The sequence below is a fragment of the Ricinus communis genome, chromosome 8, assembly GCF_019578655.1.
Source record: "Ricinus communis isolate WT05 ecotype wild-type chromosome 8, ASM1957865v1, whole genome shotgun sequence".
Taxonomy (NCBI): Eukaryota; Viridiplantae; Streptophyta; class Magnoliopsida; order Malpighiales; family Euphorbiaceae; genus Ricinus; species Ricinus communis.
Window position 1 is genome coordinate 4,641,729 of NC_063263.1, and position 26,846 is coordinate 4,668,574.

The 26,846-nt window shown below is 29.9% G+C and overlaps 1 protein-coding gene across 1 annotated transcript; it reads right to left on the reverse strand.

The window, feature by feature from the left end:
- Positions 1-10,208: 10,208 nt before the first annotated feature.
- Positions 10,209-11,319, reverse strand: LOC107262322 (glycine-rich protein 2-like). Its single transcript, XM_015727549.2, has one exon. The coding sequence runs from the start codon at positions 11,232-11,234 to the stop codon at positions 10,650-10,652; it is 585 nt and encodes a 194-aa protein (XP_015583035.1). The 5' UTR covers positions 11,235-11,319; the 3' UTR covers positions 10,209-10,649.
- Between the last annotated feature and the right edge of the window lie 15,527 nt (positions 11,320-26,846).

Genomic DNA, 26,846 nt, shown 5'->3' on the forward strand with positions numbered 1-26,846 from the left:
ATAAACTTATAATAGTAAAATGACACAATAGTACTCTAGCAAAACTCATAATTTTAATCTATATAAATAACTAAAAATTATATATGGATTCACTCAATTTAAATTAATAGAAAAGACATATAATTAAAAAAAATAGATTAATAATAGTAAAATTCCAGTTTAAGTAGCAATTTGCCCCCTCAAATTGTTGGCTAGGTCCAAATCACCATAAAATTAATTTTTTGACCTAATTTCTCCAAATATTTCATAAACTGGTTAGTATGCCCATACTCGGCTTGAAGTCTTTGCGTGCAAATGACACGCTTTTTAAAGAATAAAAAATTCAATATAAATGAACTTATAAAAGTAAAATAAAAACTGAAAGAAATGTAAAAAAAATATTTGTTACTTTTTTATTTCTTTCTCTTTCTCTCTCCACTTTATTCAATTATCTCCAAAATCATTTTGAACTAAACCCAAAATTAAAGTTGGGTCTCAGATTAATTCTTGTTTCTTCTTCATTTTCTATCTCTTTCTCTCTGACCTTGTTCCCTGTTGGCCACAAGAAATCCTAAACCTGAAAGTATTGCTTCTTGTAAAGATTCATCTCTTAGAGAGATGAGACGCATGATCAGAATTAAACACGCTTATTGCTTCATCCATGTGTCTCCAGAAATGCGCCATTACCACGAGAATCTCCAAGCTCATAAGAAGATGAACTGTTTGGATGCATGTAATCGGGACAAATTTGAGAAACACCCTTGTCATCTGAATTGTCAATGCATGTTTGTTAGCTGGGACATTTCCAGAGACAAGATCTGAAGATTATTGATATTTAAATCATAAAAATCTTTCATAATTTTGCACAGTCGAGAGCCATGATATAATTTCATAAATTATATCATTTATTAATTTAGTATTAGGTCTCATTTTTATGTATTGATTACTAAGTCTCGCTTTTTACATGCATTATATAATTGTCTTTAAACTCCTACTGGCTCCTTGAGAGATTACTGGACTTCCTTAATTTTGTACTCCTTCTTTAATTATATTAGTTATCCTTAGCATATACCAAGATGAGATTACAAAGATTATGAAGCTCGTATTATAAAATTATGCCCAAAAATAAAAATAAAAAATCCAATCACATTAGTTTCCTAAATCTATAATCATTTTATATGCCGAGATTGCAGAAATTAAATAATTAGATATATAATTTCATCTTTTGACAATTTTATTTAATTGAAATTTCTTAATTATACGCCTTCAATTTAAAATGCCCTTCTGAAATCTCATTTCAAACATATGAGTTGGTTGAAAAATTACTAAAATTTATTTTATGTAACACTTACATAGAAATATAATTAATTTTAATTATAGGACAATCCCTACACGACATTATTGAACGTTTCTACGCCGTTTTTAATAAAAAAAACATAAAATTTAACATGTCAACAGATATAATTATACTAATTACATGAAATACTGATGTTGTTAGAAAAATCCAATTAATAATGAATAACAATGCAGCAGAATAAAAAATTATTCTGAAATAGTTCAAGATTCAAAATCTTAAACACACAGCATATTACAACTCTTGCATATATTAGATCATACTGCATTTCACATAATTAACTATCTAGATCTATCTTAATTAAAATAATTAAGATTACTTATTATAGCACGGAAACCTAATGCAAAAGTTTTGACTTTTTTTTTTATTTTCTAGCTCTCCAACTATAGAATTATTTAAAATATAAAATTCTGATTTTAATTTTGCTTTTAATACTAAAATCCCCAAACCATCCCTACCAACTTTACTAATTACAAAAATCACTCCATTATGAATCTTTTGCTATCTATTTTCTAACTGATTAGTATGGTTGTAGCTACTGGTTTTGAGGTTGAGCTAGTGCTAAGGTAGCATGAAAATTGCATTTCCATTTCTTATATTTAATGGTTGTACAAGCTAATAGCATCTTGCACCTTTGAGTTTGGTGGTGCAATGTTTGCTAATGCTTATGAAGGTGGTAATTGCAGACATGGTTGTGTGGCGAATAAGATAAGGAGTGTACGGGTAAGGATGTTTATATAGGTTAGGAGATAATAGTAAGTTAATACTTGATTAGACAATAGAAAACTAATATTTGTAGCTGTTGGAAATTATGTGAATTTTAAATAAATATTTTTTTAGCTTTCCTTCTCTGTTGTCCCATATTGATAAGAAACACATAGTTCAATGTGTTAATAGTAAGGAGACTTTGGCTTCGGCTTTGGGCCCCAAGGGGTACCAACTTTTGTGGAACAGAGAGGACATAAATTAATGCCCCACGCGTGCGCTAGCTGCTGTCCGTTTGGCCAAGACGAGACGAGGTGAGGTGTTTGTATTGTTGGTCTTCTCCTTGTGTAGTGAAGATTAAAAAAATCAGAGGGTTATTCTGGATTGGTTTATCCTAGGGACGTCGGAGCCATTACTGCTTGCACAATCTTGGGCCAAGCCGCAAAACATCTTAAAAAGAACGACCTAGTCCGCGACTCAGCTCCTTATTTTTTTGGTAATATTGTTCTACATTTGTGCTTTCTATTTTTTTCAATTTTATTTTCTTTCTGCCATTGTCTCTGTTGTTGTTGCTGATTTAAATAAGCCATTTCGATTTAAGGGCTTACACTTTAAGAGATGGAAGCAAAAGATGTTCTATTTAACTATAAAAGAACTTGTCTATGTTTGTACATCTGAGAAACATGTGCTTCCTAAGAATCCATATGAAAAACAAACTAAGGATTTTGAGACCTCGGATGAAAATGATTTTTTGTGCAAGAATTATATCTTGAATGGCTTATCTGATTATCTCTATGACTATTACAACTTTAACAAATCTGCAAAAGAAATTTGGGAGGCGTTGTAGAAGAAATATGACACAAAAGAGGTTCGAACCAAGAAGTATGTTGTCATCTGATACCTCAAATACCATATGACTGACGATAAATCTATAGAGGCTCAATCACATGTGATAGGAAATCATTATCTTAGCAACCATACACCCCAATAACTAATGAGTTATGATACATATGGAATGCAAGAAAACACCCTCCAATCAATATGATTCCAAAACCCAAGGATCTCCTCAAGTGAAGTTAGGGAAAACTAATTCCAATAATGAAACTAGCACTTGAATTCAATTCCAAACGCCACAAACCAAGTATGATTTGAAAAGTTAATAATCAAACACAAGATTTTGATTAGAGAACTCCACAAACTAAAAATAGTTTGATAAGTTCAAAGTTCATGCAACAACTTAAGCAAAAACACTCACAAAGAGCAAATAAAGATTATCATTCAAAATTTTATTCCTTACAAATGAATCTGGCTTTGATATTTATAGCCAAAACAAGACAAAGAAACCTAAATAGATGTCTTTTGATCTTTCCCACGTTTTTCCTTTAATTCCCCTTAAAACTCATTAAAAATGGTTGTTTTTTACATTGATGGCCCTCATTTTGTAACTCCCAAATGACAACTAAACATGTGCACTCATTTGTAACTCCACACAACACATATATAACTCACATCTAATAAAATAATCCTTAATTAAATAAAAATAAACTAAAACAATTACTTAAGCTAAAATCCAAAAGATAAGAACCCATATAAATATGAATTAAGCCCAAAGGCCTAATCATAGCCAAATGGCTTTTATTCTTCAAAATAGACTGAATGCTTCATTATAAGGTTTGACTCTTGTTTTCATACATGAGTTGCATTTTCATTTTAGACCTTTTGGTGCATGCCTTTGCAATGGAATCTCATGGCAGCCTTGATTCATATCAACATGAACTTCAGAAGATTGCACGTGAAATCATCTTTGAAGGTATGTCTCTTGATGAACAATTTTAAGTTGCTGTTTTGATTGATAAATTGCCTCATAGTTGGAAAAATTTTAAAAATGGTCTTAGGCATAAAACTAAAGAATTTTCCTTAAAGTGTTTAATTACTCGCCTCTATTGAGGAGGAAGCCCGAAAACAGGACTAAAAAGATAAGATTCTTGTGGTTTTTAAAACCACTACTGCTGCTCTTAAACCAAATGGAAAGAATATGAAAAGTCAAAATCATAATCGAATCTAGAATCGCAACAACAGCATAAACATACCTGTTCCATAATTTCAAGCTGGAAATCAACAACCCTCTTAAGGAACGATTTGTTACAATATACATGCTATAACTATACCAAGCTAGACCACTTAGCCTAGAACTGCCGGATGAGGCATTGTCCTACTCCTCAGGTGAACTTGACCGAAGAGCACTATTATGCTATGATTATTGAAATAAACATGGTTGGAGGATTCGAAGGGTGGTGGGTAGACACTGGTGCTTTTCGCCATGTTTGCTATGATCGCGCTATGTTCAAGACTTACACTAAGACTAAAGACAGAAAGGTGTTGTTGGGCGATTCTCACTCTACTATTATTGTTAGTTCTAGTATAGTAGAACTGAATTTTACCTCTGGAAAGACTCAAACTCTAAAAGATGTGTTGCATACTTTAGAGATGAGGAAACATCTGATTTTGGGCTATCTCCTTAATAAGGCTGGTTTTACTCAAACTATTGGTACTGATATGTGTACTCTTACTAAGAATAGTATTTTTATTGCGAAAGGGTATGCAATTGATGGAATATTTAAGTTGAATGTTGATGCTAATAAAGTGATTTCTTCTACTTATATGTTGTGTTCTTTTAATACTTGGCATGCTCATCTTTGTCATATTGACAAATGTATCATTAAAAATATGAGTAATTTAGATCTAATTCCTAAACTGTCCTTAAATAATTTTGAGAAATGTGATTTTTACCGTCAAGCTAAGATAACTAAAAAGCCACATAAATCATTAGTAAATCTGAACCTTTAGATCTAATTCATTGTGATATTTGTAAACTTGATGGTGTTTTAGCAAGAAATGGAAAATGATATTTTATCACTTTCATAGATGATTGTTCATATTACACTGTTGTTTATCGTGTGAAAAATAAAAGTGAAGCTTTCGAAATGTTTAAAAGACTTTTAACTAAAGTTGAAAATTTTCGTTGTGATAGAGGCACCAAATATGAATCAAGTGATTTTAATAATTTTTATGAATCTAAAGGTATAATTCATGACAGGATTGCTCCTTACTCACCTGAAATGAATGGTAAAGCTGAAAGAAAGAATAGGACTTTTGCTGAATTTGTTGTTGCTATTTTACTTAACTCTGGTGCTGCCTCTCGTTGGTAGGGAGAAATCTTGTTAACCGTTTGCTATGTATTTAATAGAGTTCCTAAATCAACAAGTAAGCTTTCTCTTTATGAAAATTTTAAAAATAAGAAACCAAATCTGTCTTATTTTAAAACTTGGGGTTGTCTTGCTTATGTTTGTATTTTGGATCCTAAAAGATATAAGCTTGGAAGTAAAGTATATGAATGTGTCTGTGTTGGTTATGCTGTGAATAGTAAAGCTTACAGGTTTTATAACTTGTATGATCATGTTATTATTGAATCAAATGATGTTGATTTTTATGAACATAGATTCCTTTTTAAAACTAGGAATAGTGGGGGGTTTGTCTAATGTTGATTTGCCTTTATTAAGGCTTAATGTATCTAACAAAGATTCAAAATTTAAACCTAGGAGGAGTAAACGAGCTAGAATTACTAAGGATTTTAGCTTGGACTTTCATGCATATATCCTTGAGGAAGATCCTAGTACCCTCCAAAAAGCTTTTTCTTCTGTTGATGCCAACTTTTGGCAAGAGGCGATTGATGATGAAATAGACTCATTAGAGTCTAATGGAACTTGGCACCTAGTAGATTTACTACCTGGCTGTAAAACAATAGGTTGCAAATAGATACTTAAAAGGAAACTAAAACCCGATGATTGAGTTGATAAATATAAAGCTAGACTAGTTGTCAAAGGATTTAGGCAAAAAAGAATATGTTGATTTCTTTGATACCTTTTCTCATATTACTAGAATTACTTATATTCGTGTGTTTTTCTCTCTTGTTGCTATTCATGATCTTGTTGTGCACCAAATGGATGTTAAGACTACTTTCTTGAATAGTGAATTAGAAGAAGAGATATATATAGACCAACCTGAGGGTTTTGTTGTTCCTAGTAATGAAACCAAAGTATGCAAATTGGATAATTCTCTTTATGGTTTGAAATAGGCACCTAAACAATGGCATGAGAAATTTGATAATCTTGTTGTATCACATGGTGTTAAAGTGAATGACAGTGATAAGTGCGTTATTATAAATCAGAAAATGATCTTTACATTATTTTAAGTCTATAATGGATGATTTGCTTATCTTTGGTTCAAACATATATGTTGTGAATGATATGAAATCCATATAGTGTGCTAATTTTGACATGAAATATCTTGGAGATGCTAATGTGATTCTTGGAATTAAAATTACTAGATCTAATACGGGAATTTCTTTGGATCAATCTCATTACATTCCAAAGATCTTAAAGAAGTATAATTACTTTGACTGTAAACCTGCATGTACTCCCTATGATCCTAGTGTAAAGTTGTTCAAGAACACTGAAGAGAGTGTTAGACAATCTGAATATGCGAGCATCATTAGTAGTCTAAGATATACTACTGATTGCATTAGGCATGATATAGCTTTTGTTGTGGGATTACTATACAGGTTTACTAGCAGATCTAGTATTGAGCATTGGCATGCGGTTGAGAGGGTCATGAGGTACCTCAAGAGAACCATGAGCCTCGGATTAAATTATCAAAAGTTTCTCTCTATACTCGAAGGATATAGCAATGCTGATTAGAATACCCTTTCAGATGACTCCAAGACAACCAGTAGCTATATATTTAGCATAGCAGGTGGAGCTGTCTCCTGGAAGTCTAAGAAACATACTATTTTGGCTCAGTCCACTATGGAGTTTGAGCTGATTGGCTAGTGAAGAAGCAAGGTGGCTAAGAAGTCTGCTATCAAATACCCCTTTATAGGAGAGACTGATTCCAGCTGTCTTGATCCGTTATGATAGTACCGCGACTATTGAAAAAGTTTAAAACCGTTATTACAACAGAAAAAGGCGACAAATACGTCGCAAACACGGCACTATCAGAAAGTTTCTCACTACTTGAGCTGTAAGAGTGGATCATGTACGAATTGATGATAATTTGATCGATCCTTTAACGAAAGGATTAGCTAGAGAGAAGGTTTATAAAACCTTAAAAGGATGGGACTAATGCCCTTAGAATGATGAGTTACTCTTGGTGGTAACCCAACCCATAGACTGGAGATCCTAAGAAATAGGTTCAATGGGTAACAACAAGGCAAGAAGTGATGCAAAAAAAATCATGCTATAAAGAAAGTTCTATTCCTAACAAGTTAGTTTTTTAAAGCATGATATTTTGCAGCGATTGGAGGAAGAGTTGTCTTGACTCTTAATGAATGTTATACTCCATGTGGAGTGGAGTACCTAGCTACAAGAGTACTCTTGATAGCTCACGATTTTCTCCCCACAATCTCTCCCTGAATTCTCTCCTCTAATATTTGAGTTCAGAGGCTTATATAACAACCTTTGGTTTCTGATTCTTGATCATCTTCTCCATTCGGTTTTTTAACGTATAATAGCTTACTCATCCCGAATATTATGGAAGAGGGTGTTTATATCGTTGGCTTTCTCTTTGTGCAATAAAAACAATAAAACAGAGAGCTATTCTGAGTTGTTTTATTCTGGGGATGTCGGGACCATTATTACTTGCACAATCTTCGACAGAGCCGCGAAACGTTTTTAAAAGAGCAACCTACTCCAAGCTCCTCATTTTTTTGGTAATATTGTTCTGCATCTTTACTTTCTGTTTTCAACAGTTGCACGTCTTAAACTCTGAATATCTAAACAAAATGGGACTATCATTTAAGAGATGCACATGTAACAAACAAAACTATTTAGATATAGAAAGCCCGACCCAACAAGTCAAGATAGTACTTATTTAGTGAGACCAAAGCAAGCCTAAGGTCCATACAAATGTCTGTAATCTTTTAAATTCTGTTGATCTTATACTTATGTCCCCTTCTATAACTTTACTATCAAAGTGATACAAATTAATTTTAATAGTCTCCCATCCAACATCAAATTATCAAGTCATATGTCAGTATTCATTAAATTTTCAATTAGCTTTCAGATCAACTTTCTTATTCCTTTTCTTTCTACTCTTGCTGATGTAATTTCCATATGCATTCTACAACTTAACGTGCAAAGTTATCTTCCGGATACAAGAATTGCATTCTAACTTTTATTATCTTTTACATGTGCAATGAACTTGACAGAAGAAGTATATTGTTAATGGTGCATTCCAAATGCAAGTTGAAAACTTCAAAAAGTAAACAATAAATAAATAATTGGAGTTAAGTACTGCATAATATGATAGGCATAATCTCTATCAAATAACTATAATGATAAGCTGTAGTCTTTTAAGTAGTTTAGTATGTTTTCAAACGGAAAAGATAAAAAAAAAGTATCTATAGACTTGTGTTGACGGGCCCTGGCCCACCCTACTCGTCACTAAAACACTTGATCATTTTGCATTGGAAATTAGTATATGCATATTCTTTTGGAAATATGCAAGCCCAGCAGCCATCGGAGCCCATTAACATAACTTTGATTTTTGTTTTTCTTTTTTGTTGATACTTGTTTAGTGACAAGCGACAAAATTTTATGGGGTGGAAAACAATCCAACAACTAATGAAAAACATCGATTTGACATTGTTCTAAAAAAGTTAAATATATATATTTCGGCAGTTGAATTTTGATGATTTAGCCATTAACTTCAAAATAGAAAAAAGACCATAATAAGCTTAAACACTTGCAAAAAAAACAGAATTGTATCTAGAGAAAGAATTTTGGTAGTGCTGCAGCAAAAGAATAGCCGAACCCGTGAGCATATTGCTGTCATTTTCACTACCACGTAGAGAAATCTCTACCTGTTCACAAAAGAATAGGTGAAGAAAAATAAAAGGGAATCGTAGTAGCAGCCCACTAGTTGATAGCCTAAACATTTTTTGTTTCAAATATCTACTGTTTGTTGGCACACAAATTCCAAATGGAGTAACACTTCTTTTTAGTTTTATTTTATCATTTAGAAGATTGTTGCTTATCCAACCTCACCCAGTTGTTGTTGCCAACTAGCAACAGCCACGAAGGCAATCAAGAATTTAATTACTAATTTGGTTTTTGTATAGCATAATGACCCGAGATTCCCTTTTCTCCAAGATGACCCTCAATTTATTCCTTTCTTTTCTCTAGTAGAGCATAGGCCGCCAGTCAAATGGAAGCCTCTATTAATTTTCAATTTTGGCAAAAAGAGATGAGATACCCCAGACTTTTCCTCTAGGTTTAGAGGATATTTGATGGTAAAATGAATCATAGTCTATAATACATTGTGAATCTTGACCATAAACGGGCAAAAACTAGTACCAATATAAAGAGAGACTATCCAACGCAAGAGAGCAATCAAAATAAAGAGTTTTAACTGGCCTTGTGCTAAAAAAGGTGGAAGTGAAAGCTTTTCTGTATGTGACAAGTGGGCACCAGTGGACCAGTGCTGTTACTATCATTATCCCATTTTTGAACCCCTAACCCAAACATAATAAGACTATTTGGCATTAATTATTTCCACAAAACACCATATGACAACCCAGATGATGTTTCTACACACAGAAATTGGACCACAAACCGAAAGGCAACCAACCACAAGCGTCTAGTACCCGAGCTTTTGTGATTGGGTTGGTTTTAAGGTTGCACCAGTAAATGAGCTTTCATGAACCAATAAATTTTAACCCGTTTCAAAATAGGGATAAAGCATACACACACACCTTCAAATCAAATCTCAATCAACCTAACACATATTCAAACAAACAAGAACCAAATACATCCATACAGACCCAACATAGTAAAAAGAAAAGCAAAAAAGAAAAAAAGCTCAAGTTTTTATGTCACTGTCAGTGCTCCAAAACCAACTATCCATCAACCAAAAGTTGCAAAAAGTTGTCTATTCTCCTTTACTCTCTCTTACATTTCTTCTATTTGGGTAATAGAAATACATGAAAATGAACACAAACCATTAGTTTCATGGCCCAGAGAGCATCACATTCTACACTAAGGACTTTGGGTATTATAATAATTGAACAAAGAGAATATAAATATATAACATAAAGCAGTATAAACTAAAAAGATTGATACCAAACCAGCATGTATATTTATATAATTGTGTATAAACACCTTTCGAAAACAGTGAGAGTTCTACAGTTTTAAAATTGCTCATAACATTTATCAACATTAAAACCAATAATCTCTCTACTGCCCCTAACCTTAAAGGACCTATCACCATCACCATACCGATCTGAAGAAATCCTAACAATAAACTAGAAGACCCAAAACGCAGACAATAACAATAATAACTAAAAGGGCCACTGAAACCAAAACATACTGGATAAGCAAAATAAACCCAACCTTTTGCCAAAGCAGTTCACTGGGTCACCAGGAAACGACCTAAATCATCGTCATTGACAGAAAAGAAAAAAGAAATAAAAGTTACCATGAAAGAAAACAGATAGAGCAAGTAAAACGTGACTAAACAATCACATTTTACAAGTTAACCCATTTTAACCTTAAGCTTAGCGCCCACTGTTAGGGCACTCCCTTGCGAAATGACCAGATTCACCACAGTTATAACAGCCCCCGCCGCCTCCCCCGCCGCCTCCATACCTCCCGCCACCGCCACCGCCGCCACCGCCTCCCTGAGGACAATCCCTAGCCATATGCCCCATTTCACCACAAGAAAAACACCCGCCGCCACCAGAACCTCCATACCCACCACCACCACCGCTGGACCTCCCTCTGCTACCACCGCCATAGCCGCCGCCGCCACCGTACCCTCCACCACCATACCCACCACCACCATAACCCCCACCAGAGCTTCTACCGCCTCTACCACCACCCCCGCCGCCGCCTCCGCCGCGGGAACCCTGGACAGGGTTACCATTAGGGCCAGTGACATCAACAGCCTTACTACGGCCATCATCGGAGTGTTCGATCTGATACTCAACCTCTTCGTTCTCACCTAGGCTGCGGAATCCATCGGTTCGAATCGACGATTGATGAACAAACAGATCTTCGGAGCCATCATCTGGCGTTATGAACCCAAATCCCTTTTGGTCACTGAACCATTTCACTTTACCAGTTAACCTTTCGCTGCCCATTTTTTTCCTCTCAAACGGCCTCACAAACCCTAGCAATTGAAAACAAAATATCTTTTTCTCTAGAGTGCTTTTGGCGTTTCAGCCTCGCGTGAGGTTACTTATACTGGAATTGGTGATCCTGCCACGTCATCTTTTTCTTTTTAATAATATAAAAATAATAATAATATTCTGCTATTTCAGTGTATAAGTGTGTGTTATATCATCCAGTTCTTCTGGTTTTAGGAATCCCAAACGCTTGCTTCAATCCTACGGTTGGGGATTTTCTGACTGTTGATATTTACCGTCGGATGAGTTCTTTTAAGGAAAAACGTTGAATAATATAAAATCGAGAACATAAGAAAAATATATACAAAATCGAAAATATCGCTGCTTGTAAGGGTAAATTGGGGAAAACAGAGTAATATTAGGATTCGCTATGTTTGGACAATATGGAGAGTGGGGCCACTGTCAATCTGATAGGAAAAGACTATCCTATCTATCTGCATAGTGATTTTAATTCCTTATTCTGTTTTCTTTTTAGTTATGTGGGATGCAACCATCATCTTTATTATTCGAATTTAATTTAACTATTTCTTACATTTATAAATATTTTTATTTAAATTAATTTAATATTGTGTAAAGTCAAAAAAATAAGAGCACGCTCGTATTAATATTTATTTTTAATTAGATAATTTGTTTTAATTTTAAAATATTAATAATTTTTCTTTTTATTCTATATTTATTTTAAAAATAGTGTAATTTACTCTTTTATTTTTATCCAAAATAAAATTTATGTTAAAATATCTATAAATATAAAGGAAACTAAATTAGATTACCAGACGTCTTAGAGTCATTCCTAGTTATTTTAAAAAAATTCTCATACCATAGCTAATATATCATCAAACACGTCTAATGAAAAATAAGTTATATTAACAATAACACTTGAAGGTATTTGATTTTTTATATTATTTATTACATATTTATTTATATAATAAAATTAAATATTTCAATTTGATTTGTCAAACTCGTGTTCACTTATAATACATTGTAAAATTAATTTGTTAATCCAAAAAGTAATTTCGAGACAATAAAAATAGTTTTATACAAATATTATTATTATATCTAATGATTACGAGTTAGGATAAATTCTGATAAATTAAATAATACTGTTTTAAAATCATTTGCATCAAGTGATATAATAATATTATCAATTGATATGGTTTAGTTTTATTCAACATGTTTATAGATAACATGGTAAACAAAAACTACCTAAAATTTCTTTTAAATTATCTATTTAGCATATAACTCACTTTTACACAAAAACAATTAAAAGGAAAAGAAGAGAGAATCTATTGGACTATAAAAAAAGTCATTTTTTATAAGAGAAAAAGTCAATTTTTCAAACAGATAATGAGCACATTATTATTTCTTCATTATGTTAATATTAACTAGTTGTCTACCGCATATCGCACATTGCAAAATAATTGTAGTTATTTTAATTATATTTAATATAATAATATAAATTAATTTTATAGACAAATAGAGAAAGGTGCATAAATGCCCAAAACATGTTGAGAGAGGATATAAGCCTTTAATGTTTTTTTTTTTAGCCTAAAAATATACGGAATAACGTCTTTATTGTATTTTAAGCATTAAATTAACGGTGATTCAATTTGAAGTAAAGTCGGTTTGCTCTGAGCTGATGTGGCAAGGCTTGTTTATGAGAGGGACCCAAATTGCTACAACGTGTCTGGAAGAAAGCGAGAAATACATTAACTCTAACTCACCGGCTTCTTCAGTTCCTCCTCTACCTCATCCGCCACACCCATGTCTGCAATTAGTATGTTACTTGAACTATTAAAAGCTATGTGGATTTCTTCTTCTTTTTTCTTGATTGGTTGCCAAGGGACTAAAGGATAATCGATAATGAGGAAAAGTTTGGGATCCAAGCAAGATTCCTTATTTTCATTTTCATTTTTCATGTTTCATGCTGCAACGTCAAAGGGATTGAAATTTAACATAGAGTTTTTACTAATGTTTTTCTTCCTTTCAAAAGTAACTCTGCAGCTCCAAAGAGGAAAGAGCAAGACCTCTCAAGTATGTGGAAGAGAATCCATTGGTTTATCCAGTAAGAAACCATCTCATCTCATCTACAATCAAAGGTGAAACTTTTTCTCCCAATTTGCAGGAGTGTTTGGCATAGCCATAAATAGCCCTTCTCTTTTCTTTTTCTTTTCTGGTTAACGATAAAAGAGAGGTAGAGTTAGAACAAAAAATTTATTTAAAAAAAAAAAAAAAGGAATGGAAATGAGGGTAAAGAGGATATCAAAACAAAGACCAGTAGAAGTGGTAGGGATAAAAAGAAGACTGAGAAAAAGAGTGAAAGAGAAAGACCTCGAGTAACGAGGAAATGAAAGGTTATCTATCTAAAAACCCATTGATGAAATTGTAAGGATATTTTTAATTTAATTAAAATTCTAAATTTAAATTTTAAATATATAACTATATTAAAATTTTTAAAAAAATATTTTATCAAAACATATAAATTAACGTTTAAACTAATTCTAAATTTACATAATCTATAGCTTCTATGTGTGGGCTACAAAAACGGCAGAGATATAATAAATACACGTTATTATTAGTTTGTAAATGGCCTATGGCCTATATAGAGGGTTGGATCACTAACTTCACACATCCTCGTTACACGTATATAGAAAAAAAAAAAAAAAAGGGAAAAGACTATCACAACCTCAGTTACACAAGCCCTGCCACATTAGTTTAAGGCAAACGAACGTTTACTTCAAATTGAATCATTGTTAATTTAAAGGTTTAAAATACAACAAAAACGTTATTTCATATATTTTTGCACCAAGAAAGAAAAGTTGAGGGCTTATGTGCTCCTCGCTCAAAAACGTTAGGAGTATTTATCAACTTTTTCTTAGAAAAATTGTCCAGGATTTTTAATATTTTATAATTATTTTTAATATTTTTAACAATAATAATAATATAAATATTTTTCTTAAATTAATTTTAATATTTTTAAATTATATCATTACAATAATATGAAATTATTCTAAAATATCTATCAATTTTATTTTTAATATTATATAAATTAACACTTTATATATAATTGATATTACAATTTTTTAAAATTAGAATTATTATATAATTAAGAATTAACTTATTAGTTAATATAATATTAACAATATAATTTAAAATGTTGTCTTTTAGAATTAGGATGATCGTCTAACAGAAAATTAATTTGTTGGTTAATATAATATTAAAAATATGATATCTAAACATATGGTGCTAGACTTGAAACACTGGTTATCGAATAGGAGAAAGAGAAATTAACCAATTAAAATATTAACTATTAGAATTTTTTTTAATTAAGAATTTAAGTTATTAATCAATAAATTAACAAAAAAACTATAAAACTTAACCTAACATTAAATTCTATATATAAAAAATAAGTACATATGTTGAAACAAAAAGTTTTATATGTTAAAATATAATGATACATATATTAGCCCCACGAAGCTAATAATCTTAGTTTTGATGATCATAAAACATTGTATATTTTTGTATTGTATGCATGGACATCTAATAATATAGGTACAAAGTGAATCTGATCAGATGACTCACAAAGTAAAAAATCTCAGCAGACATCTACCTTAATCAAAGACAATAATATATGTCAACAATCTTCATCTAGAAATTTGTGTGTTTTAGATATCTTGTTAAATGGATTAAGTTACTTTTTCAAAATGAATTTATTGCACGCTTTGTTCATTTGATATTATATGTTTTTGAGATATTTATTTTGCATCAAACATCCATTCGAACCTTTAAGGTATCTACCTGTTATCTAGTTTGACGCCTCATTTTTTACATATTTATATATTCCTCACATGTGTCCGAACGATTAGTTTATATTGGGTGAAGTAGAAGTAACCTCACACAGTCAGCTTTAGTTGCCTGCCACGGTAACAGGCTTTTTCTGATAGTTTTCTACTAACTATTGACATAAAGCTGTAAAGGGTGTCAGATGCTTAAATCAGCAGCTGTAAAATTTTCTAAAATAAATTTTGAAAAGATTTCTTTATGCATATATCTAAACACTTTAAGAAATGTCTCTAACATCTAGTTTTAATATTGCTCTACAAATAAAGGCTTCATCTGTCAAATCAATAAGGAAGAATAGCATTTACTCTCCAAAACTCTCTAGAACCGAAAAGCTTTATCACTCTTCATCTTCTACTCTTGAGTATTTACATTTATAATCTTCTAAAATTAGTTTCCTTGAATTAAAATTGCATCTAATCTATGTATCAATTCTATTCATTTGTATTTATTTCTTTTAAAAGAGAAAATATTTTGTAAGGTTTCCAAGCATATTGTGTTAAAACTTGTGGTTTGTAGGGTGAAAGAACCTTCCTTTTAAAAGCTTGTGAGAGGTCCATTTGCGCCTAAGAAAGTAAGTGAGAGGTGGATAAAAGCCTAATAACTTCTGTGGATTAGTCAGAAAGGAGATATCTCGAACTGTATCAAGTGTCTTAGTGTCAAAACCTTGTAAAGTTTGATCTCTAGCCGTTAATAGAGTCAAATAGTATAGACAATCTTAAGGTGCAATCCTTAAGGATTTGATGTAGGTCTTAGTATCAAACCAAGATAAATGATAAGCTATTTGTGTAGCTACAATCTAAGGCAGTGAATCTATCAATGCAAACTAGCACTAACGGCGAGTATCAAGGTCGTATTCTCGGGAAAGGATGATTCTAGAACTACTACAACGTCTTATAATATCTAACCCTAACAAGATCGATGAAGTTACTATTCTATGATTAAATGTAAGCAAGTGATTAACTAAGTGTTAGACAGTCCGAAAGGATTTCGTGAAACAATCAAAGGAAAAAGCAAACTCAAGGATACCTAAGCTAGTTGGATTTTAATGAAGGTAGAGATTATATTGATTACCAATTGCAATTATCCGTGGATTAATTCTTAACTGAATTCGGTTTCCCTCTCGAGATAACCGAGTTTCCAAACCTAAGAACCTAAAGCTGGAATCTCTTACTAACGATCGATTATTAAATTAGCATTAAGCTTTAATCCCCCTCTATTAAGCTTTTTTAATTCTTAATCCGGCTAGTCAATTACCCTTATCTCTAAGTGATCATTAACCAGTTCTTGCTATTTAAATTTTCAATTGCCAAATGAACTTCTCAATTACATAAAGTAATCTGAACACCACAACTCACAATGTCTCATGAATAATATGATTTCTCATTAATAATTAAAGCAAGAAGAAACAAACATTAATAATCAAAGTGATGAGAACCCATGTAGCACAAGGAATCCTACTTCAATAAAGAATCCTAATTCCACTAAAGATCCTAATCTAGCAAGGAGTCCTGATGACATCGAGAGTTCAAGCGACAAAAGGAATCTTATTTCCACTAGGAATCCTAATCCAATTAGGAGTCCTGCCGAGATTCAACTTAGATTAATTGTATTTCATTCATGGATTAAAGCCCAACGTGAAGACATGAAGATCAGATCTGATGTTGAATTCAAGCCCAAACGTAAAGCCCAAGTCCAAGGTTGAATATTTAAAGTCAAAATCCAAGTCAAAATAGGAATTTTTTTTTAACAAGTCCAAGTCAAAATAGGATTGCTACTCTTTTACTTCAAGTTTTGTTTATTTAGGAGTCTTGGCTACATATCCTAGTCATTCTAGGATTAGGATTATTTTATTTTAAACTCTATAAATAGAGCTATGTAATTCGGCAAAAGTATATATATAATCTTTGATTGAATAGAAAACCTTATTTTTGCTTAAAGAGTTTCTTTGAGTGTTCTTGAGATTAAAGCTTATTGTTTAGGTTTTGATTTCACTTCTACCTTAATTTAATTCTATTAACTTGTTAATTTCTAGGATTAAATAAGTTCATCTCATTATAGCTATTGATCTTATTTCTTTATAAATAAGGGTGATAGTTCCGCAAATAACTTTTGGCAAACCTTATAAGTATCGATCTTTGGCGTGTAATCTTCTCTTCCATAGAAGGTTTACATCATTTGGTATCAGAGCTAGCTTACAAGGTTTGGTTACGTATCCTATTTGTTATCTTTGTTCTTCTTCTACTCATACTCTTTTGTTTTCAGATTTTTCTTCATCTTATTCTCTTCGTCAATTTGTTTGGTCAAAGACGCTCTAAATAAATTGGCCTGTGATATCTTTATTTTGTTATTTCGTTTCCTTTAGTTTGCTTGATCAAAGTCTTCGAGACGTTTCAATCAAATTAAAGCTCTATGTGTTTTGTTCTTGTTTTGTTATAAAAAAAAAATCAATCCATTAGTTTCTTATTCTTTATGATTCGTTTTCTTGTTTAGAGTATTTTCTTTTATTCAATTCGTCTTCCTTGCTATTCTTAGAGTCCAATTCATTCATTCATTTTATTTCGTAACTGTTAAATACATTCTTTATTCTACGTAAATCAAATATATCCTTTTCGTTTAATTTGTTTATCAAAATTAGTTCGTCATTAATTCATCTTATTCTTGTGTGTTTTATTGTGTTTAGAGTTAATCTTGGTCATTAAGTCTAGTTTCGTTTACCTAGTTTGTGTTCTTGTATGTTATAAATCTGATTCGTTGGTTATTGAGTCGTTACAACTTTGGTTATTAGGTATTTGATTATTTTAGCCTTTATAAGTACCAAAGAGTAGAGATTGAGTGGTACAAGGCAAATGGTGAGCTCATTAGAGGGTAAAAGCCTAACTGAGTGAAACACGAGAGTAAATATCTTTACTTTGAGTGTTAAACACGTGCGATTGTGTATAAAATATATTTTTTCAGGAGGAGTTTGCTAGAGGACGTCGAGATCTTCTTTATCAATCTTATGTTAGATTGTGGGGACGAAAGAATGATGATTATTATGAAAAGTGTTTGCAAAATTTTTATAATCCTAAACCTAAGCCAAAGAAGATAGAAAGACAATCACATCAAGATTTCATTGATAAACTTTCAAAGGATATAAAATCTTTAAGGAGTAGCCTTAAAAATAGTTTTGAAGATTTAAAGGGATTGAAGCATCTTGAAGATGAAGCTGAGTCGAAGTCATCTTTGGAAACTAATATTGATGATATAGAAAAGGTATATTGCTCTACTGAAGTCAATGAAGATACAAAAGGCATAATGAATGAAGATGGTGAAAAAGATTTGCAACTTTTGAGTGAAATCCAAGATGAACAAATCATTATTGAAGATGAAGCAAAAGTTGAGCTTGTGAAGGATGAAAATGTTTTACTTGATGCCATTGAGCCAATTGAACATGTTGATTTTATTGGCATTGAAAGTATTATTTGTTCTAAAGTTCCTCTAACAACTTTTGCGAAAGATCTGTAGGTTGATAATGAGTTAGTATTGTTCTTTGAGATTATGTGTTTGTTTGTTTTCACAATATTTGAGCAAGATTCGAGGACGAATCTTTTCAAAGAAAGGGGAATGATGAGAACCCATGCAGCACAAGGAATCCTACTTTAACAAAGAATCCTAATTTCACTAAAGATCCTAATCCAACAAGGAGTCCTGATGACATCAAGAGTTCAAGCGACAAAAGGAATCTTATTTCCACTAGGAATCCTAATCCAATTAGGAGTCCTACCGATATTCAACTTTGATTAATTGTATTTTATTCATGGATTAAAGCCCAACGTGAAGACATGAAGATCATATCTGATTTATGTTGAATTCAAGCCCAAACGTAAAGCCCGAGTCCAAGGTTGAATATTCAAAGTCAAAATCCAAGTCAAAATCCAAGTCAAAATAGGAATCTTCTTTTAACAAGTCCAAGTCAAAATAGGATTGCTACTCTTTTACTTCAAGTTTTGTTTATTTAAGAGTCTTGGCTACATATCCTAGTCATTCTAGGATTAGGATTATTTTGTTTTAAACTCTATAAATAGAGCTATGTAATTCGGCAAAAGTATATATATAATCTTTGATTGAATAAAAAACCTTATTTTTACTTAAAGAGTTTCTTTGAGTGTTCTTGAGATTAAAGCTTATTGTTTAGGTTTTAATTTTACTTCTACCTTAATTTAATTCTATTAACTTGTTAGTTTTTAGGATTAAATAAGTTCATCTCATTATAGCTATTGATCTTATTTTTTTATAAATAAGGGTGATAGTTCCGCAAATAACTCTTGGCAAACCTTATAAGTATCGATCTTGGCATGTAATCTTCTCTTCCATAGAAGGTTTACATCACAAAGTCTCATAAACATTAAAAGAAATTCAACAACATAGGAACCCCAATGGGTTCAACAATTGTAGCTACTCATGCTAATAAGCAACATAAAGTAAAGAACAAATTCAGAAAAGTAATTTAAAAGCATGTACACCCTTTTTCTTCAAGTCCGATGAAAAGCCCTAAATTCCCAATTTTGAATGATGAACCCTAAATTGCCTCTTGAATGCCTCCAAATCCACTATTGATCTTCAATTTGATGTTTACACCAATGTAATCCTTCCTTCAATAGGTGAAATAGTCTCCTAAAGTCGAATATTGAAGTCTGGAAAAGGATGGCTTATGCATGTATGTGTGAAATCAAGTCAGAAAATCGAACCCTAGCTCAATAAATCACATTTGCCTATATAAATCTCTCAGCACGGCCTGGTCAAGCCCGTGCTGATCAGTACGGGAGGAGTCCAGGCCGTGTTGGACCTCTGAGTCCCGCAATTTAAGGCTTCTTCTTAGCTGTGCCCTCGCCGGTGCTGAGCCACTACGGGCCATGATGGAGGCCATGGTGGCCTCAGAAACCTTGCTAAAATGACACTCTTGAGGGTCAAGTGTTGATGGTTCAGTACAGCCAGAGTCCAGCCCGTGCTCAACCTTGGAATGCTAGTCCTTGCTCAATTTTGATGGATTCTGGTCCATATTTGTGCGTATTTCTCTCAACTACTGATAATGTCCATCAATAATCACTTGAAACATGAAAGGAACCAAAACACAGGTGATTCTGGCATAAAACAAGATAACTATATACAAAAATGTAAGTAATTGGGTATACAAACATGTGTAAAATAATGCACATCAATAAATCTTTGTGTTGATCTCTATTAACTTGTAATTCATTAGGCATCTAATATTGCTACATATTTTTTTAGTTGCCTATTACATCTTATAAAGAGAATTTACTACTTTGACGCCTAATAATTTTTAAAAGGTACATGACACCTTTCTCCTTGCATCCTCTTGCTCATATAACCTTTAAGTGATTCAGGTTACAGCAGTTGAGGTATTAGTTAAAATAGTTGGCTTTTTGGTGTGGGTATCTAACAGGAAGCTTTCTGAGCTCAGTTAGATATCTATACAGTTAGCATCAAGTTGACAATAGAATTCCTGTAAAATTATCTTATAAGCATTTGATAAATCAGTAAGATATCTAGCCAGAAAATTTTTAAAGAATCCAATTCACCTCCCTCCTGAACGTCTATTCCGCACTTTCAACGTGTTAAAAAAATATGTCCTAAAATTTTATATTTATATATAATAGTGTTTATATTATATTATAATTTTTTATTTTTGAAATAAAAATTATATTTCAGAATCTGAAAATTATAAATAAATTAAATCTTGCATTAACAAATTAAGAAAATTTGAAATATCAGAATAACTTCTAAAAACTTAGTAAAAAAGAATATAAAAAGAAGGGATAAAGTAGAGTTTGCCAATATTTCCACTTGGAAGCTTATGTCAAGCTTTGTAGAAAATAACAAGTAATTAATAAAAATAAGAGAATAAAGAGGAAATCTCTATCTTGTATATAGTATTAGGATTTTACGAGGAGAGTTTTCTCTGTATGGTCTTTCATCACATATTTGCCAACCTATTGAAAACTTAAACATTAATATCTCACAAAATCAAAATGTACAAAGTTTTTTAAAGTAAATGTTTAGAAATTAAAAAAAAAATATATCATTTTGATTAGTCAAAAGTCGAATCTAATGAATTCTAAACTCTTATATAAGAAACAACTATTTATTTTGATTGAGTCATTCATTCTTTTATTGTTTTGTTATAGATATTGAAATAATTTTACCGATTCAATAATAGTATTCTTTTAAGTCGGTATTTTTAATTACTTTGACTAAATAAACAAAATGAATAATGATAATTTCGCTTAGTTTTAATATAAAGAAACTGAAAATTATAATTATGGGCAAAACTCCAAAGAAAATTAGTAATTTGCTAACAAAAAATTAACTTTTACATATTATGCAATTTGTTAGCCTCAAAAGGCTAATAATCTAAGTTTTGATGATAACAAAATATTGTATGTTTTTATATTGTGTATATGGACATCTAATAGTGCATATACATAGTAGATTTGATCATCTGACTGGCAAAGTAAAAAGTTCCATCAGACATCTACCTTAATGAAATGCAACAACGGACACTCTGAACAGAAGTCTATATGTCAGTAATCTCCATTTAGAAACTTGTGTGTCCTAGATATCTTGTTAAATAGATCAAGTTGCTTTTCCAAAATAAATTTCTTACACACCATAAAATTTCAAATTTTTTTTTTTAATTTTAAATCACAAAAAGATATATTTTGATTTTATCAAAGTGATTTAGAAAGCAAAAATTATTCCTTTGATATCATATTTTTTGAGATATCTATTTTGGATAAGTCATCCATTTGATATTTTTAAGATATCTATGTGCTATCTAGTTACATATCTAAATTAGCAGGTGTAAAGTTCTTTAAAGTAAATTTTAAAAATATTTATTTATAGATATACCTAAACTCCATTTGATATCTTTAAGATATACCTAAACTCTTTACAAAAAATGCCTTTAAAAATATGTAAAATTTTTTAAAAATATTTATTTACAGATATATAAAGACTTTACCTATCAAATCAATAAGGAAGATTGTGACTTTCTTTCTTTCTCTTCACGGAAATTATTCTAGATTCTTTAGGTTATTTCTTTAAATTGTAGTGAGTTTTACAATTTTAGAAAAAATTACTAAAAAATATTACATGCGTATTAAAGAGATATATTAAATAATATTAATAAATTATGACTACGAATTTATAAAATCTATAACTTATATTTTAGTAAGATACTATTAAAAAAATAACAATTATATTAAAGAGGTACAATATAGCATTAAAATTTTGTATATACGCTTTTGTGGACATAATTCTTCTCTATTTCTAATTTATTTTTCTTCTATAATCTTTTGTAATTATATAAAATTGTCTAATAATATTTTAATCTTTTGTATATTTTCTGTATAAAAAATTAAAATAAAAAGTTGACAATTAGCATAATATTTGTTTTGCTTATATATTAATTGCTATTATTATTGTTATTATTTAGATTTAAATAATTAAGTATTTTATTTTTTTCTATGTAATAGATATATATTTAGCGTATTCTTTGTATAATTTTTTAAAATTTTTATATAGTATCGACATGTTTGTGCTTTGGATATATGTTTCTGATTTTTAGTTTGCTAACTGCATTAACAATAGTTGAAGGAAAGTTAAAATATATTATTTCCTCCATCTAATTTTGATAAATTATTTTTTATTTATAAAAGGATTAAAAATCAATTCTTTTAATTAATATTAATAATTTTTACTTCTTTCTTACTAAAATATTTTTAATAAATTTTTTAATTCAATACATGATAATTTAAATATTAATATATTTTTACCAATCTATAATAATAAAAATATATCAATCGATTTTAGATATTTAACTCTAAACTAAGAATTAAAAAGAAAAAAGTGATGGAAGAGTTAAAAAAAATAATCTAAAACTAGACTGTAAAAATATATAATAAAAGTTGGAAAACTTATCCAAAGTATGAAAAAGAAAAATGAATATAATATTATGTTTTTAGGAGAAAAGAATAAATGAAATAGAGAAGTGGGAATGTTTGATGAGTGGTCAAATGGTGAACAGTGAGTCAAAGGATTGGAGTTGTCAATATGTGCTGTCCTTCCGGTGGGGGCACATTTCAATGCGCCTGTGGGTATGAACTTGTTGCTAACCAATTCAGTTTAACACAAATCTCACATTTAATACTTTTGGAGTAATTTCTTTTTTATCAGGGGAGCCTATTTTCTCGGCCCAAGTGCTCGACTACTCTGAATAGATTCTTGCCTAATTAATTTAGTTTAGGAAGGGTATTTAAACTTTTTTTTTTAATTTTTAATTATAATATAGTTATCATCTATTATTACAATATTTTTAATAATTCTTTTGGATTGTAATAGTTTTTATAATAAGATTAATTTATAAAATAATTGTATATAAAAATTATTTTTAGAAAATAAAGCTAAAAGTATATCTAAATTATTTTTAAAATTTAAATCTCAACCTTCTTTTCATTCTCTTAAAAAAGATATAGCTGTATCGGAGGCAATTCCAAACTGAAATCAGAAGAAATTTAACTCGAATAATAAGAGAAATTGTTCTATAAATCAGTCTTTTTGTTATGGTGTGTTGAGTTGAATAAACATAATGGTTATTTTCTAAGATTTGAAAAAATATATAATTGGATAATGAAAGGCATTATAAAGGACAAAGAATGGTCAAAGTGTAGTAAATGAAAAAAAGAGCCTTTCTTTTCTTGTTTCCTCTTTTCTTTTCTTTTCTTTAGACCAGGAAAAAGGACACTGCCCTTCCCAATATTGCTGTCCTCTCTTGGAACGAGTGGTGGCGTGCTGCCCGTACTCTTTTATTTTTCTTTGTTTTTCGGGTTTACTTTTTGGGTCTTCCTTTTTTTACTGAGTTTTGTTTTGGGAATTAGTACTTTTACTGCTACAATTTGGGTTACTTATTTGATTCAACCAAAGGGCGCCTCCCTATCTCTGTGATCCGGTTTCTACATAAAATAATACTTTCCTGCCACATGCTTTATTTATTGTAACTATTATATTTTAGTATTAGTAAAACGGATTAATGTTTTCGGGACTTAATCAAAGCTTAATTCCATCGAACGCTGGTTAATTGAGACTCATTTGATAAATGAGTTCAAGCCTAAACTAGATAAACCTCTCATTAGTTTTGTGAGTTGGGTCATTAATATCTATCATAATTTAATCTAATTTGTTAATTAAAAATTATATATTCGGTACTCATATATTCTCTCTATTTCATTATAACCGTCATTTTTTAGTAATTTATTTTGATTAAGAAAATTTAATAGCGTTAATTATAAAAAAATTAGTTAAGTTAAACTAATTTATTCTTTTATAGATATTTTAAAATTTTGTTATATACAAAATCTGAAAAACTGCAAGAATAAAAAAAAAAAAAAAGATACTAAGAAAGATCTAAGAGAAAACATTCTTTTTTTTTTTTTGGATTTTTTCTCATAGCTCAGGCCGCGTTAGAAGAGAAAACTAGCAAAGCCAAAAGAAAAAAAAAAGAAGACTTATTCTAATATAAGAATAAAATAAAAAAAATAATATTATATTAAATATATAAAAGTGATAAATAATAATAAAAAATTTATTTTGAAAAAAAGACAGTTATAATGAAATTGAGAAAATATAATTTTTTTATTTATTTAATAAATTGATAAATAATATGTAATTATTAATTCAACTAGGCTTGATTAAGGTGGATTAAGTTTAAATAAATTTAATTTGGGTATTATTTATTGACGCAAAACTGTGTAAATTACTTTGTTATTGGTGCTGTATGAGGAGATTAATTTTAGGCCAGTTAAAGGACCGCCCATAAGCTATCATGTGATTTCTTTCAGTATCTCTCGTTCGTAAAAATGTGTTTGAGAAGAGGACAAAGTAAAAGAGAATTATTTGAATCATTATGAGTTTCCAAAATAAATTCATTCACCATTGGACTTTTCTCTGTTGTAACACTGCCATATTCATCAAATATTTCTATCAATTGGCATAACTTCAACATCTCTTCTTCTTCTTCGTCTTCTTCGCCGGTCATTCTATATTTCCTTTTCTCTATTTTAATTCTTTTATCATTTTTTGCTTTTTAGCTGCTCATAGACAGAACCTCCAAATGTCTAATGTCAGTTGGATTCTGCCTAAAAAAGAAAATCTTTTTATTGTGTTTGTCCAGCAAAAAATTTATAATTTTTTACAATTCAAAGAACTGATTAAAAATCCAGCAATAATCTTATTAATACAGCGTCAGAGTTGGCAAATAAAATTACAAATTTTGATTTTCTATCTAATTTTTTTATAAATTTTAAAATTTTTAAAAATTAATACATGAATATTCATATCAATTAAAATTAATAAATTACAAATTTAATTACAATAATAAAAACTAAATTAAAATCTCTAGTAATTAAATATACAATTTAATTAAATAAAAAATCATGCATTTAATAAAAATAAAAATATATGTAATAATAAATAAAAATGGTAACATGGAGATAATTCTTTATTTTTAAATGACTATAATTGTTTAAGAACATCATATTTATAATTTTAATATTAATATTAATTAATTATACAATATTAATCTTTATAATTTAGAATCTAAAATCTTATAATTAACCAATATTTATATGAAGGTTTTGCATGACCAATACTTATATTTTTTATTTTTTTAGAATTATGGTTAATATATTCTACTTATTAGTATTAGTAAGGTAGGAATTTTTTTTTTAGGTGAATTTCTATGAGCTCTCACATTTGGTCTAGTTACTCTACAAAAGATAAAACCCATAGTAGTTACAAGGAGGTCTTAAAATCAAGACATCTAATCCAAGGAAAAAAACTCTTATTCTAATTAAATATATGGCTTCTAATTAAAATTAAGTTTTATATTAATCACTAAATATTTTAATTTTAATTTTTTTTTGTAATTAAATTTATTATTTATTTATTTATTCTAATTGAATTATATCTTAAGTATTAAATATTTAAATTTGTATACCAATTTGTCAAAATTAAAAAATTGTGATAAAATTGTAAAAAAAGTCACAATTATAAAAAAAATTAAAGTTTGTGATTTTGTTCATCTACGTGGAGTAGTTCAGTCAACTCCGGCACCATGTTAGTAAAATTATACTGGATTTTCAATCAGTGCTTTGAATTAAAAAAATTATAAGTTCGTACTGAAATTTTCAAAATTAAAAAGTTATTTTAAATTTATAAAAAGTGCTAAAAATTATGATTATTTCTGTAATTTGCCCTTATTTGATATTTATATTAGTAATTGAGATAGGTTTGAATTCAAAATATTTTAAATGAATTTGAATATTGTTAAAAAATGAGTCGAGTTTGAGTCGATTTCTTTTCTCATTTATTTTTGTTACATAAATCAGAATAAATAAAAAATAAATTTTATTATTTTGAAACTATTTTTTTAAAATAAAAAATAACAACTAATAAGCAAAGTAAAAATACTTTCATAAAACTAAATAAAAATATTTTATTTTTTAAAAATAAAATCAAAAATTATTTTTTAATAAAAAATCTTAAAAACCTTATATATTTTAACATAAAATATATAAAACAATTTATTTCACTTTATCTTTATTATTAAGAAATCAATTTATTTTAACAATATATCTATTAGTTTTATTATTGCAGATAATATAAGGAGCT